This window comes from Aythya fuligula, chromosome 3 (assembly GCF_009819795.1).
Source record: "Aythya fuligula isolate bAytFul2 chromosome 3, bAytFul2.pri, whole genome shotgun sequence".
NCBI lineage: Eukaryota > Metazoa > Chordata > Aves > Anseriformes > Anatidae > Aythya > Aythya fuligula.
The window spans coordinates 116288635-116303569 of record NC_045561.1 but is presented as its reverse complement, the minus strand read 5'-3'; the positions used below and the strand labels follow the sequence as shown (position 1 = coordinate 116303569).

Genomic DNA, 14935 nt, shown 5'->3' with positions numbered 1-14935 from the left:
TGTTTGTAAGCCTTTAAACAATACTGAGCTGCTGTTGGCTCTGCACGTCCAAGTCTGCATAAGATGTTTTCGAAAGTAGGCAGAAAATACTAGTGTGATTTTCCAGCAATGAAGTTATTTAAGTTGTTGATTCTGGGACAAGTATCTTTAGAAGCACATTCAGTTCCCCCTGTGTACCTGAACTCCAGTCAGGGAGGTGACTGTATCAGGATGAGGGGCAGAAAGCATAAAGCTAAGCAGGGAATAAGCAAATATTTTAGTGCTTCAGAAGCAAAAACTCTCTGAACAGCCTAAGAATTCACTGTAACCTTTCCAAAAAGGTACTTACTTCCAAAATACTTAACAGAGCATAACTACGCTCCGGCTCAACAGTTTCTGCAGGGATATTCACAAAGGTACGTGCTACCACCAGGTGTGATAACAGATTTCACTAAAGTCCCGTTACAAAGATGATGCATTAGCTGAAAAGGGAGCCACATCTTACCTGGGTCTAGCACTCACCTCGTGATTGATGGATGCTCCTAAACCCAGCATGTTGTTTTTCACGTGAACCTTGATGTGCTCGGTGTTTCCTTGTTCCTGAGCACCAAGACCCTAATGAGGATTTAAGGGTAAAAGAGGAGTAAGGATTTTCCAGCAGTGACTAAGCAACTCGAGTCGTTGTACTGGAAGACATTTTGCAAGGAAATACAGCAAGAAACCACAAGTTACCATTTGCTTGCCTGCAACTGAATTCATTCACAGGCATTAGCACACACGAGATATTAAGTATTTTTAATTTACTACTTAAGCCTCCAGCAAAATACCACAAACACTAAAATAACAACAACGTTAAATAGTCGGGTGATTAATCAGAAAGCCACCTGACATTCCTAGGCAAGTCCAAAGTGTTTACAATTTTCAAACAAGACACTACATAGGAAGAACATGCCTCTTACCAAAACCACCTCCCTCATGGCAAAGGCAGCTGCGTAAATGCTGAGAGAGATGCCACACGGAGCTTACAAAGCAGAACAGATTTATATTAGAGAGGGTGAGAGGAGGTGGAGGGATCGGACTGGAGCTAGCAGGTCATTAAGAACTTTTTCCATCTCCTTCACACTCATGATTTGGTGAAGATAGTGGAGCAAACAGATGGTGGGTTTGTCTATCCTAAAAAAACAGAAGCATTCAAATCTGGGAAGATTTTTTTTTTTGATTAACCCCAGTGTTATCTTAATTGCACAACCAGGGAGAAAAGAAAGATCTGGAATTGAATATTATTCCTGATATCTACCTGTTTTTCCACCCCACCAGTAACAAATCACCATAATAAATATGTATAAATATATATCTATAAAATAAATATAATAAATATGTACTCATGGGTTTCGTGGAGTAGTGGAAAGAAGCCCTGTGGACAGAGCCTGTGCATATCCAGTAGGTGAGGCAAAGATCATTCCTGAACACGGCTGATCTTCTCACAGATCCAGTAGAGGTTTTTGATCAGTGGGGTGGCAAATTTACCTTGAAAACTTCAGCTAACCAAAAAGTATGGAAACAAGCAGGACATCCTGCCATGACCTAATTTCAGCACAACCAATAACGGGACTAGTGTAAGCAGCTTAATTTCAGAGCACAGATGGGCTGTTCCCCATTATCTTGACCAAGCTATGCTTCCATTTGTCTGAGTTTGTAGCAGAACGGGGATATAAATCCCTCTAGTACAGCTATAATTGTTGTAGAGAAAGATCTAGTAGCGCACACAGGAAACTTACTGTGAAGACGACGAGAGGGAACTCTCAGAAAAAATCAAAGCACCACGAGGGCCTTCCTTCCACACCCTTACACGAAGTGTTTGTAACAGCAAAGCATTATCCACATCCAGAGGAGCTGCTAGCAGCCTGAAATACCATCAGCACTTTTCTCTACTCTGGTTTATGTACCTCTTTTTGGTCTCACACTTACAAAACGGCCGTGCACACAACTTTACATAACAAGACAGTTTCCATTCTCACGCTTTTAACAGTTTGGTCTAAAGCCCAGCGAAACCAACCCCAGTTCTTTGACTTCAGCAGCCCCTGAATCAGGGATCGCTGCTTATCGTCGGTGAAATTAAAGACAGAAGCCAGATTTCTGTGTGCTGATCAATCTAAAGGCAGGCTTATTTTTTACACTAAGTTGTAACACATGCGCAGAATTAAGAACAGCCCTAATTTTGTTAATTTAAAAGGAAACAGAGGAGATCTAGGAGAAAAACTAAATACATATCACAGGGCAGGGTGGGTTGCGTGTGTTTGTTTCACTAATCATGCTGATGTGCAGGCCCAAATCTCAGCTTTGCTGAGGCTCCTTTGTGGAAGCTAAACTGCTTTCAAGTGGGAACAGAAATGTCTGCAGCTGTCTGCACTGACCTAGAGATTATTCTTAGCACCAGCAGCCTGTCACCCCACCGCACAGGTACATGCTGGAGTTGGGGAGGAATGCAACTCCCATAACGCTGCAGTTTGGCCATTCAGGGACCAGATCAGAAGGAACCTTTAAAAACGGGTGAAAGATTAAACTCCAGGTCTTGGAGTTTCTTTCAACTGCACAAACAGCCTGGGAGAGAAGCGAGAGCATGAAAGCAACTGAAAGCCTTCTCTAAATACCACCTGATTTAATGATCTAGTTCCTGCTCTGACTTGTGGACATCACCTTGTCAAAGAGAGGGTAGAAAAACGGGAAAGCAAGAGAGGAACAAGCTGGCAAGTACCTTTGTAAGAAATTATAGAAATCTGATGTTGCTAAGAGTGCAGAGAATTTGAGCAAACTTAAAGGAATAAATCAAACAAAAAGAACGTGGCTGTTTTAAACGCTGGGACCAGGAATCCCCCAGCAGTCTTACGCCCACAGCTCTACACCCTGGTATTTTTTTGGTAAAAACACTTTTTAATTCAGGAATAAATGAGACCTTCATCTAGACAGCTCTCCTTTAGACCATACCTTTCCTTTGGACCAGCCCATCTTCTCCAGCATCTTCTGTCCAAATTTATTTTCATCTTTACTCCAGGCGCTGTTTCGTGGATCCACAGACCACTTCTGCCTTCTACGGGCTAGAGGAGAAAGGAAAAAATTCAGACAGGCTCTATTTACACTTCCACGGTATGCCAAGTATTTAATCAAGTCAAGAAAAGTCCTTTATTTAACAGATCAATCACTTTTTTGGGGGCTTAACCCTGTTAAATGTGATATTGAAAAAATATAATCCTATGAAAACTTTTAGTCCAAAGAACGCCCAAGTAAAACAGCCACGAAGTTGTGATCCCTAAGGACGGGCTGCAATCCACCGAAGGTGTTGAGGATTACAATTTAAGTGCATGGGCTTAAATCCCATCTTTATTCCAACTTTTTTTTTTACAGCTGGCTTCAACATAAAATGTACGGGGGATGAGACTTCAGTGCTGGCTTTCCCAGCACTGGCCAAACGGCCACTGGCCATCCTTCCTCTTACCCAGGAGTTTGAAGATTTGCTTTCATAATGAAAACCAAGTCAAAAATCAAACGTAAGTGACCAGGGGAGCTGAACTGCACAATGCAAACCAGAGGGATTTCAGCTCTTGGATCTGCTGCAAAACGGCTTGTTTGGAAACTAAGAAGTCACCGGATGTGACTGCAGGTGTCAGAGATCCAAGGGAGACCCGGGGCTCTTTTGTCCTACGTAAAGCACTACAGAAACCACAGTCCCCCAGGCCCACATGCGTGAGTTTGTCTCCATCAGCAGGAACAGCTTCTTTGAAAGCGAGGAAGAAAAGTTAGCGCCGCGAAGCAGCCCCTGTAAGCGCGCACCTAAACACACGCAGGAAGAGAACCTAAATAAACAAGACAAAGAATGGGAGACAGGAAGATTACAAACTTCATTAACCGCCATGGGAAACAGAGGATCAAAACTGACTGCTTAACCCAAGGCCACGGAGAGTCAGCGAGGAGCCAAGTCCACCGAGGCGCTTTCATAATCAGGAAGTCATCTCCCCCGAAAACGCAACGCTTCGGATTTGGGACAGAGGGAGAGAATCTTACGGGCACGTTCAGTTCATTTTCTGCCCGGTCTCTGTTCTTTTTTTTTTTTAAAGAACTAACACCGTCAGAGCACAGGATGCTGGTTGGTTTTTAAATGTGTTTTTGAACCTTCGAAGCTCAAACAAAGTGCCCCACAAAAAAAGTCACAAAAAATTCATAAAAAGCTTCAACAGTCCAAAAAGAGATTTTACGGTATGTAAAATGACTTAGTGCTGCGACAGGAATCCTAAAACACTCGTTGAGTTCCCTACTCTACACCAAAACAACAATCTCTTTCCACCAGGCAGCAACATCCCCTACAAACCCTGTCTGTGCTGCTACCAGAAGCTGGAAAAATGCCACCGTGGACTGTGATTTTAGACAGATCCCAGCAAATTCAGGTTCCCCTTCTGAATTCCTTAAGGATCTGGGACATTTAGCATGTTTTGCCTTCTTCCTTCACCCAAGATGCACACAACCTCTAAGGACTCAAGTTTCCAGGAGTTTATGGGGCAGAATGACTTTTAAACTAAGGTATCAAGCTGGCAGCAAAAACCAAGTCCTTCAAAAACTGGGAACATCTTTGCTGTTGCTGTCAGTGAAACATTAAGGACAGAGAGGGCAACACAAAGGCCACTAAAAAGAAGCAATTTAGAAGAGAATATAATGCTGCCCGTGCCTTTTTTTTTAGATCTAACTCTAACAGTGTGCTGTCAGATACTTTCAGCGTGCTCACCCTCTGTTACGCTGTCCAGTTTCCCAGGTGATGGCTTTGCAAATCCCAAGAACTGAAATTCACCGCAATTCTTGCTGTTGTAATGCCCCTGTGTGTATATAAGGATTTGTCTACACGGCAGAGGTAATCCGTGTCGAACGAACAGGGGAGTTTAAATTAACTTCCAAACCGAATTGTTTGATCTAGCTCAACTAATCCACTTTAAAAGCTGACTTCTTGTAATTCTCCCGAGTGCCTCCCCATACAGAAGCCCTCAGATGTTTTACTCCCAGGAGGACCCCACTAACAAAACCCAAGGGCACCTCCTATGGAGATTTCTCACGTTGAAACATCACGAGGCCTTCCTTTTCCCAGCAGCTTCACCCCAAGTATTTCAAATCTCTTAATTACCATTACAGATTACTCCTCATTCTTCTGCCAGGTTAACGCACTCCTTTTCGTACATGGCAAGCCATCCGTATACTTTCAAGAAGTATAAATCACATCAGAAATGTCCATTCACCAATTTTTAAAGAGCATGGAACCAACCTGCTGTCTTCTACCTAAAATAAAAACAGCTCTGAAGGCAACACGGATGTCCTGGGCTGCTCTCATGAGAAACTGTAAAGCAATTCTGGGTGAGCAGCACCATCCAGTGGAGAAACGGGTCATTTCTTTAGGAACTTCAGATACTCTGTGGAAAAAGATCAGTTCCTAAACCCTTCTACCAGGGCTAAGCCACTGCTGGGTGCCCCCAGCTGGTGTTAACGCAGGAAATAACGAACGGGGGAAGTTTCTCCAGTGAGCAGGAAAAAAGATACAGCCCATAGAAGGGATTTAATTTTTAATCCAAGCCACAAAACTCATCAGCATGCACTTTTAATTTTCCAAACCAACAGCACTAAGCTAATTAATCACAGCTTATTAAAAATCCAAGTCAAAAGCAAGCAAGAACTAAAAGCTGACTTGTCTGCCACTTTGGCAATGGCTACATTTTTTAAGTTCAAACTACTCAATAACAGAACAATCGAGTCTATCCATTCCCAGTTTAGCTCACGGCATCAGAGGCTACACAGACCTCTCAAAATCACCTCCTTCAACCCCCTGCTCAAGCAGGCGGCCTCAGATCACATCCAGGTGGGGTTTCAGCACCTCAGTGTTAAGTACTTCCTGTGTCTGCCCACCTGGGAACTCCTGGTGTTTCAGTTTGTGCCCACCGCTTCTTGTCCTGCCACTGGGACCACCGAGAAGTTATTTCAAGGCCCTGCAATGCGCTGCTGCAGTAAAACCAATCAACTCGACTCTCTTTTAGGATGAAAATTAATAACAACAGCTGAACTTGGTCTGGCACTAGAAACAAAGTGTACATCTGTATGATTTGGCTTCACAACTGTAACTTCAGCTGAAGGTGAGGAACAAAAACCCCTCAAAGGCAGAGTTTCAGCAACCAGATTTAGTTTTTGCAGCAACTGATTTCAGAATTTGTGTCGTGGTTTAACCCGACCGGCAGCTAAACACCACGCAGCCGTTCGCTCACCCTCCCCCCTCCCTCTCTGGGACGGGGGAGAGAAATGGAAAGTGAAGCCCGTGAGTTGAGATAAAGACAGTTTAATAAGACAGGAAAAAAAAAATAACAAAAATAATAATAACAATAATAATAATGATGATACAATGGTGATAATACGAAAGTAATAATAGTATGTACAAACAAGTGATGCACAATGCAATTGCTCACCACCCGCTGACCGATGCCCAGCCTAACCCCGAGCAGTCCGGCCCCCTCCCCCCGGCTAGCCACCCCTATATATTGTTTAGCATGACGTCAGATGGTATGGAATACCCCTTTGGCTAGTTTGGGTCACCTGTCCTGGGTCTGTCCCCTCCCAGCTCTTACTGCACCCCCCAGCCTGCCCGTTGGCAGGACAGAGCAAAGGCTGAGATGTCCTTGGCTTAGTATAAGCACTGCTCTGCAACAATTAAAGCATCGGGGTGTTATCAGCACTCTTCTCATTCTAAGCCAAAACACAGCATTCCACCAGCTACTAGGAAGAAAATTAATTCTGTGCTAACTGAAACCAGGACATCTATCCACCCCTTATTCCATACCATTTATGTCATGCTCAGGTTACACTCTTTTCCATACATTCTAATTAGTCACCTATAGTAATCATGGTAGTGATAACATACAGTATAATATACTATTTAACATGGTGCAATTCAGTTCATGGGCTATTCTCACCCAGTATTAAATCTCCTTGAGGTACACACCGGACCTCTCCGTTTTTTTGCATCACCCACCAAGTATATCCAGGTCCCTGAGCGAAAACAATTCCACGAATAGGTTTGCCTTTTCCTGAGGCAGGAGTAGCCCAGACTGTTTTACCCAGCATATTTTTTACATGCACTACAGGAACTTTATCCCCATCTACAGTACGTAACAGGTTTGATTGGGCGGGTCCAGCTCGGTTGGTAGATCCCCTAGTATTGACTAACCAGGTGGCCTTTGCCAAATGCGTATCCCAGTTTTTGAACGTCCCAGCGCCCATTGCTTTCAAGGTAGTCTTTAACAGGCCATTGTATCGTTCAACTTTCCCGGAGGCTGGTGCATGATAGGGGATGTGATACACCCATTCAATACCATGTTCTTTGGCCCAAGTGTCTATAAGGTTGTTTCGGAAGTGAGTCCCATTGTCTGATTCTATTCTTTCTGGGGTGCCATGTCGCCATAGGACTTGCTTTTCAAGGCCCAGGATGGTGTTCCGGGCGGTAGCATGAGGCACAGGATATGTTTCCAGCCATCCGGTGGTTGCTTCCACCATTGTAAGTACGTGGCGCTTGCCATTGCGAGTTTGAGGGAGTGTGATGTAATCAATCTGCCAGGCCTCTCCATATTTATATTTCAGCCATCGTCCTCCATACCAAAGAGGCTTTGACCGTTTGGCTTGCTTGATTGCAGCACATGTTTCACAGTCATGAATAACCTGTGCTATAGCGTCCATGGTCAAGTCCACCCCTCGATCACGAGCCCATCTGTATGTTGCATCTCTACCTTGATGGCCTGAGGTGTCATGGGCCCATCGGGCTATAAATAATTCACCTTTATGCTGCCAATCCAGGTCCACCTGAGCTACTTCAATCTTAGCAGCCTGATCCACCTGCTGGTTGTTTTGATGTTCTTCAGTAGCCCGATTCTTGGGCACATGAGCATCTACGTGGCGTACTTTCACAGCCAGGTTCTCTACCCGAGCAGCAATATCTTGCCACAATGCAGCAGCCCAGATAGGTTTGCCCCTACGCTGCCAGTTGTTTTGCTTCCATTGCTGTAACCATCCCCACAGGGCATTTGCTACCATCCATGAATCGGTGTAGAGATAGAGAACTGGCCATTTTTCTCGTTCAGCAATGTCTAAAGCCAGCTGAATGGCTTTCACTTCTGCAAACTGACTCGATTCACCTTCTCCCTCAGCAGCTTCTGCAACTCGTCGCGTAGGACTCCATACAGCAGCCTTCCATCTCCGATGCTTCCCCACAATACGACAGGACCCATCAGTGAACAGGGCATATTTCTTTTCATTCTCTGGCAACTGGTTGTACAGTGGGGCTTCTTCAGCACGACCCACCTCCTCCTCTGATGATATCCCAAAGTATTTGCCTTCTGGCCAGTCCATGATCACTTCCAATATTCCTGGGCGACTGGGGTTTCCTATTCGAGCCCGCTGAGTAATCAGTGCAACCCACTTGCTCCATGTAGCATCAGTTGCATGATGCGTAGAGGGGACCCTTCCCTTGAACATCCAGCCTAGTACCGGTAATCGGGGTGCTAGGAGGAGCTGCGCTTCAGTACCGACCACCTCCGAAGCAGATCGAACTCCTTCATATGCTGCCAATATCTCCTTTTCAGTTGGAGTATAGCGGGCCTCAGATCCTCTGTATCCCCGACTCCAAAACCCCAGAGGCCGACCTCGAGTTTCCCCAGGTTCTTTCTGCCAGAGGCTCCAGGTGGGGCCGTTCTCCCCGGCTGCAGTGTAGAGCACATTCTTTACATCTGGTCCTGTTCGAACTGGCCCAAGGGCTACTGCATGGACTATTTCCTGCTTGATTTGTTCAAAGGCTTGTCGTTGTTCAGGGCCCCATTCAAACTCATTCTTCTTACGAGTTACTTGGTAGAGTGGGTTTACAATCAGACTGTAATTTGGGATGTGCATTCTCCAAAACCCCACAACACCTAGGAAAGTCTGTGTTTCTTTTTTGTTAGTTGGTGGAGACATAGCTGTTATTTTGTTGATCACATCCATTGGGATTTGACGACGTCCATCTTGCCATTTTATTCCTAAAAACTGGATCTCCCGTGCAGGTCCTTTGACTTTATTTTGTTTTATGGCAAAACCGGCTTTCAGAAGGATTTGGACTATTTTCTTCCCTTTCTCGAAAACTTCCTCTGCTGTGTCACCCCACACAATAATGTCATCGATGTACTGCAGGTGTTCAGGAGCTTCCCCCTGCTCTAGTGCAGACTGGATCAGCCCATGGCAAATGGTAGGGCTGTGTTTCCACCCCTGGGGCAGCCTATTCCAAGTATATTGGACTCCCCTCCAAGTGAAGGCAAATTGTGGCCTGCACTCTGCTGCTAGAGGGATGGAGAAAAATGCATTAGCGATATCAATTGTGGCGTACCACTTGGCTGCCTTCGATTCAAGTTCATACTGAAGTTCCAGCATGTCCGGCACTGCAGCACTCAGTGGTGGCGTGACTTCGTTCAGGCCGCGATAGTCCACTGTTAGTCTCCACTCGCCATTAGACTTTCGCACTGGCCATATGGGACTATTGAAAGGTGAATGAGTCTTGCTGATCACTCCTTGGCTCTCCAATTGACGAATTAGCTTATGGATGGGAATCAGGGAGTCTCGGTTGGTGCGATATTGCCGCCGGTGCACAGTTGTGGTAGCAATTGGCACTTGCTGTTCTTCGACCCTCAGCAACCCCACAACAGAGGGGTCCTCTGAGAGACCAGGCAAGGTAGATAATTGTTTAATGCCCTCTGTCTCTAAGGCAGCAATACCAAAAGCCCACCGGAACCCTTTTGGGTCCTTGCAGTATCCTCTTCTAAGATAGTCTATGCCAAGGATACATGGAGCATCCGGACCAGTCACAATGCGGTGCTTTTCCCACTCATTCCCAGTCAGACTCACTTCAGCCTCCAATACAGTCAACTGCTGAGATCCCCCTGTCACTCCACAAATATAGATGGGCTCTGGTCCTTTATAGCTCGATGGCATTATAGTACATTGTGCACCGGTGTCTACTAAAGCCTTATACTTCTGTGCGCGTGATGTGCCAGGCCATCGAATCCACACAGTCCAATAAACTCGATTGTCCCTTTCCTCCCCCTGGCTGGAGGCAGGGCCCCCCTAATCCTGGTCAGAATCTTCCTCGTTTCTGTGTTTGAAGGACTGTCTGCTGGAAGTTGGAGCAGCAAACTTTTCGGAGAATCCCTTTTTCCTGATTGTTTTCTTTTGCAACTCACGTACCCGTGCCTCTAGGGTCGCGGTAGATTTTCCATCCCACTTTCTCATGTCCTCTCCATGGTCTCGTAAGTAAAACCACAGGGTGGCACGGGGTGAGTACCCACCATATCGTCTTCCTTGTGTGGGTGAACGCCTACCCCTGACAGCTGAGACACTGCTTTGTACAGGTGCGAAGGAGAATAATCTCTCTTCAAGTTGGTGAACCTTTTCAGAAAGTTTCTCCCAAGTGTTCTCCTTTGGTCGGTGGGCACTGGTTGGTTCAGGTGGGGAGGACAATAGATTCTCTTCAAGTTGGTGAACCTTTTCAGAAAGTTTCTCCACAGCTGAGACGCAGGCCTGTAAGGAAGAGGAGAGACTTTCTTCGTACTGCCGGAGTTGTTTAGCCGCTTCACCCACTGTGGGTTCCTCATCCTCTTTCCAGGCCATTATTGCCAATGAGCTGGCATATGATGATGGTGCACTCCGTACAAACTTCCGCCACATGGGTCGTGTACACTTGACTTCATCTGGATCTGTGGATGTTTGTTTGAGGTCTGGATCCTCATAAATCACTTCCCGTACGGCTAATTCCCTCAGGTACTGGATTCCCTTCTCCATAGTGGTCCACTTGCCTGGTAGACATAAAATATCTTCCTTGAAGGGATACCTTTCCCTCACAGCTGAGAGGAGACGCCTCCAGAGGCTGGTGGGTCGTGCTCCATCTGCAATTGCTTTGTCAATGCCGGCGTCTCGAGCAAGGGATCCCAGCCGCTTGGCTTCCCTGCCGTCTAATTCCACACAATTGGCTCCAGAGTCCCAGCACCGGAGCAGCCAGGTGACAAGCTGCTCACCTATACAGCGACCAAAATCTTTTCGCACATCTCGTAGCTCGCGCTCGTTTAGGCTTCGGGTAGTTACTGTTGCTCTTTCGGCATCCTCATCTTCCTCCTCCTGAATCCTTGATGGCCCAGCGTCGTCATCATCTTCGTCATCTCTATACTTAGTTTTGGCAGAAGCCTTACCTGGATTGGCAGAAGACTCTCTGCGTTCTAAACGACTTGAATTTCTATACCATATTTTCACCTTCTCTACAGGGGCAGCTTGCACTGCTACTGCTCGTTTCTCTGACTTTGTTACAGGGTCTGCCACAGGGGTTGGAATGCCCTCTGCAGGGTCAACTTGCACTGCTACAGCTCGTTTCTCTGACACGGCCACAGGAGCTGGAGCGGCTACAGGAGCTGGAGCAGTTGCAGGAACCGGAGCTGTAGCGGCTACAGGAGCTGGAGCTGGAGCAGTTGCAGGAGCTGGGACTGGAGCAGCAGTAGGAGCTGGAGCTGGAGCGGCTTCAGGAGCTGGAGCTGGAGCGGCTTCAGGAGCTGGGACTGGAGCAGTTGCAGGAACTGGGACTGGAGTAGCGGCCGGAGCTGGAACTGGAGCGACTGCAGGAACTGGGACTGGAGCAGCTGCAGGAGCTGGAGCTGGAGCGGCTTCAGGAGCTGGAGCTGGAGCAGCTTCAGGAGCTGGGACTGGAGCGGCTGCAGGAACTGGAGCTGGAGCGGCTGCAGGAGCTGGGACTGGAGCGGCTGCAGGAGCTGGAGCTGGAGCGGCTGCAGGAGCTGGAGCTGGAGCGGCTGCAGGAGCTGGGACTGGAGCGGCTGCAGGAGCTGTCACTAAGTTGACAGCAGTATCAATGGCAGCTCGATAGGCATGAGCCAGGCCCCAGCACGTTACAATGATTTGTGTTACTTTGGAACTGCCAGAATCATTACACCTTTTTTTCAAGCATTCTGCCAGTTTTTGAGGATTTTGCCATTGTTCAGGGGTGAATTTCCAACACACTGGGGGTGCCAACTGCTCTAGATGCCTGCCCATATCCACCCATACTCCCTGCCACCCACAACTATACTGCCTCCGGGCAGATCTCCGGATGAGCTTCATAAGTAGTTGTTTAACTTTAAGCAGAATCTGAAGTGCATTCATGAGGCAGAACAACAAGACTATGGTATTCTGAGTATTCCAGAAATATTCAATATCTTGGAGAGCTATTGTGACAAGCTCAGGGGATAAGAGGGTGGTGAAGGAGGAAGGCAGAGTGAACCAGGAGGATACAGGGGTGGTGAAGGAGAAAGGGAGAGTAAGCAAGTAAGGAAAAATATCCTCCCCTTTCCCCTCCACAGATTGACTCTCTAATGGAGAAAAACAATAGGTATAATTGCTAATAGTTCCCAAGATGCTGTTTCCAAAGTACAGAGTCCACGATGTTACTGAGTATAAATACCAAGTTAGAGTCATGACCAGATATCTTATCGTCTCATAAGCCATTGCTATAACACTTAGTACCATAATGGTCTGAAACCAGGGCCCGGAGAGGAGAAACAACACTACAGAGAGCAAATACGGAAAATAATGTACTATAATACTCAATTTGGAAAACAGGCGCAGCAGAGTTGTGATTAAAGCAATCAGCATCATGACAAGTGACTATTAAGCAGGTCTAATCCTTACACCAATTTTAGTTTAACACACTCTGATCAGATCTGCCGTTATCTCAACCTTTCGGGCCCCACGTTGGGCGCCAAAAAGACTGTCGTGGTTTAACCCGACCGGCAGCTAAACACCACGCAGCCGTTCGCTCACCCTCCCCCCTCCCTCTCTGGGACGGGGGAGAGAAATGGAAAGTGAAGCCCGTGAGTTGAGATAAAGACAGTTTAATAAGACAGGAAAAAAAAAATAACAAAAATAATAATAACAATAATAATAATGATGATACAATGGTGATAATACGAAAGTAATAATAGTATGTACAAACAAGTGATGCACAATGCAATTGCTCACCACCCGCTGACCGATGCCCAGCCTAACCCCGAGCAGTCCGGCCCCCTCCCCCCGGCTAGCCACCCCTATATATTGTTTAGCATGACGTCAGATGGTATGGAATACCCCTTTGGCTAGTTTGGGTCACCTGTCCTGGGTCTGTCCCCTCCCAGCTCTTACTGCACCCCCCAGCCTGCCCGTTGGCAGGACAGAGCAAAGGCTGAGATGTCCTTGGCTTAGTATAAGCACTGCTCTGCAACAATTAAAGCATCGGGGTGTTATCAGCACTCTTCTCATTCTAAGCCAAAACACAGCATTCCACCAGCTACTAGGAAGAAAATTAATTCTGTGCTAACTGAAACCAGGACAATTTGCTACATACAGAAGCTACCCTATCATAGCATTACCTCACTGAAATGGGAGCGTCCAAATAAAATTCTGAAAAATGGCACCAACAGAGCTCACATCTAAAATAATCTAAAAATTACCTATTACAGTTTATTTTCAACAACTCACACCTGTATTTTCCAGTGGGAAACAGATTTTTGTAATTAGGCACTATATTGAAATCCATCTTTCCCACAGTCAAGCAAATTTATTAAACCTCGTGCTCTCACATTAACGGTGTCCTGACACCACGAAGCTTACTTGAACCACGTAAGGACACTAATAATCATCATATGTGAGCCCTACCCCATAGAAGCCTGCAGCTGGAAGATTATTGTTTTCACTTGCATGTGGTTTCAGTTTGCTAGGAAAGCCTACTTTGCAGAGATGCTCCTTGAACTTAGAAACGGAGAGAGCAACAATTCGCAGCTTCTGAAAAATAAATTCTTGAGGCTGCTGGGCCTGGAGCAGAGGAGGCTCCGGGGGAGCTCCCCCATGGCCGTCAGTACCCGCAGGGAGGTGCGGAGAGGCCGGAGCCGGGCTCTGCTCAGCGGTGCCCAGGGCCAGGCCCAGAGGCCCCGGGCCCAGCCTGGAGCCCCGGCGGCTCCCCCTGCCCCTCAGGCAGCACTGCTGGGCCCAGGGGAGCCGGAGCCCTGGCACAGGCTGCCCCGAGAGGGTTACTACTGAGGGCAACCCATGCCCGGAGGCCCCTCAGACACCCACAAAGGGGCCCAGCGGGGCCTGAGGAGCCCCACCAGCGGCCGCCCCCGCCCTGTGAGGGGCCCCCCTCAGCCTCCCGCCGCCCGCCCGGAGCCGCACTCACGCTCCGCCAGCATCGCCATCTTGGGGGCCTCTTTCTCGCTCCCGTCGCGGGGCCTTCAGAGCTTTCGGGCAGCGAGCGGGGCATCCGCAAAAAACGCCTGATGAACAAGCCAAAATTTAGCCGAGCGCAGGCGTCTCCACATGATAAATTTAATTTTTAAAACTGAGAAAATCTTCAAAAACTATTAAATTAATTTATAATCCCTCTACAGGCTATTTTTCCGCGTTTTCTGTCGGGTATTGGGCAGGCGTTTGCTGAGACAGCCGCAAAATTCGGAGGGAGGGGAAGGGGCGGGAACGGCGGCTGCCGCCTCAGGGAGCCCCTCAGGGGGCGCCGCCGCCATTTTGTGCCCCCCCCCCCCCCCGCCCGACAGCGCCCGGCGCTGTGCGGGGCCCGTGAGGGGCTGTGGGGAGCGAGGTGCGGGGCTGTCCCCGCGGTGAATAAAAAGCTCCAAACCTCCCCGTGCTGTGTCCGTGTCTGTGTAATGGGCGGGTAGAGGGGCGAAGTGGTGGAGTCCCCGTCCCTGGGGGTGTTCAAGGAGAGGTTGGACGCGGGGCTTGGGGACAGGGTTCAGTGGTGACATTGGTGGCAGGGGATGGTTGGAGCAGGTGATCTTGGAGGGATTTTCAGTTTAATGATGCCTTGTGCACCCCTCTTTGCCCATCTACTTGTAAT

At 47.6% G+C, this 14935-nt stretch overlaps 1 protein-coding gene across 1 annotated transcript in view; it reads right to left on the bottom strand.

The window, feature by feature from the left end:
• PINX1 (PIN2 (TERF1) interacting telomerase inhibitor 1) overlaps positions 1-14295 on the bottom strand; it is a 65296-nt gene extending 51001 nt beyond the window's left edge. The window contains exons 1-3 of the mRNA XM_032185242.1: positions 14261-14295; positions 2965-3074; positions 502-594 (exon numbers count right to left, since the gene is read on the bottom strand). Coding sequence (XP_032041133.1) covers positions 502-594; positions 2965-3074; positions 14261-14279 — 222 coding nt within the window. The 5' untranslated portion in view covers positions 14280-14295. The remainder of the gene's footprint in view (positions 1-501; positions 595-2964; positions 3075-14260) is intronic.
• Between the last annotated feature and the right edge of the window lie 640 nt (positions 14296-14935).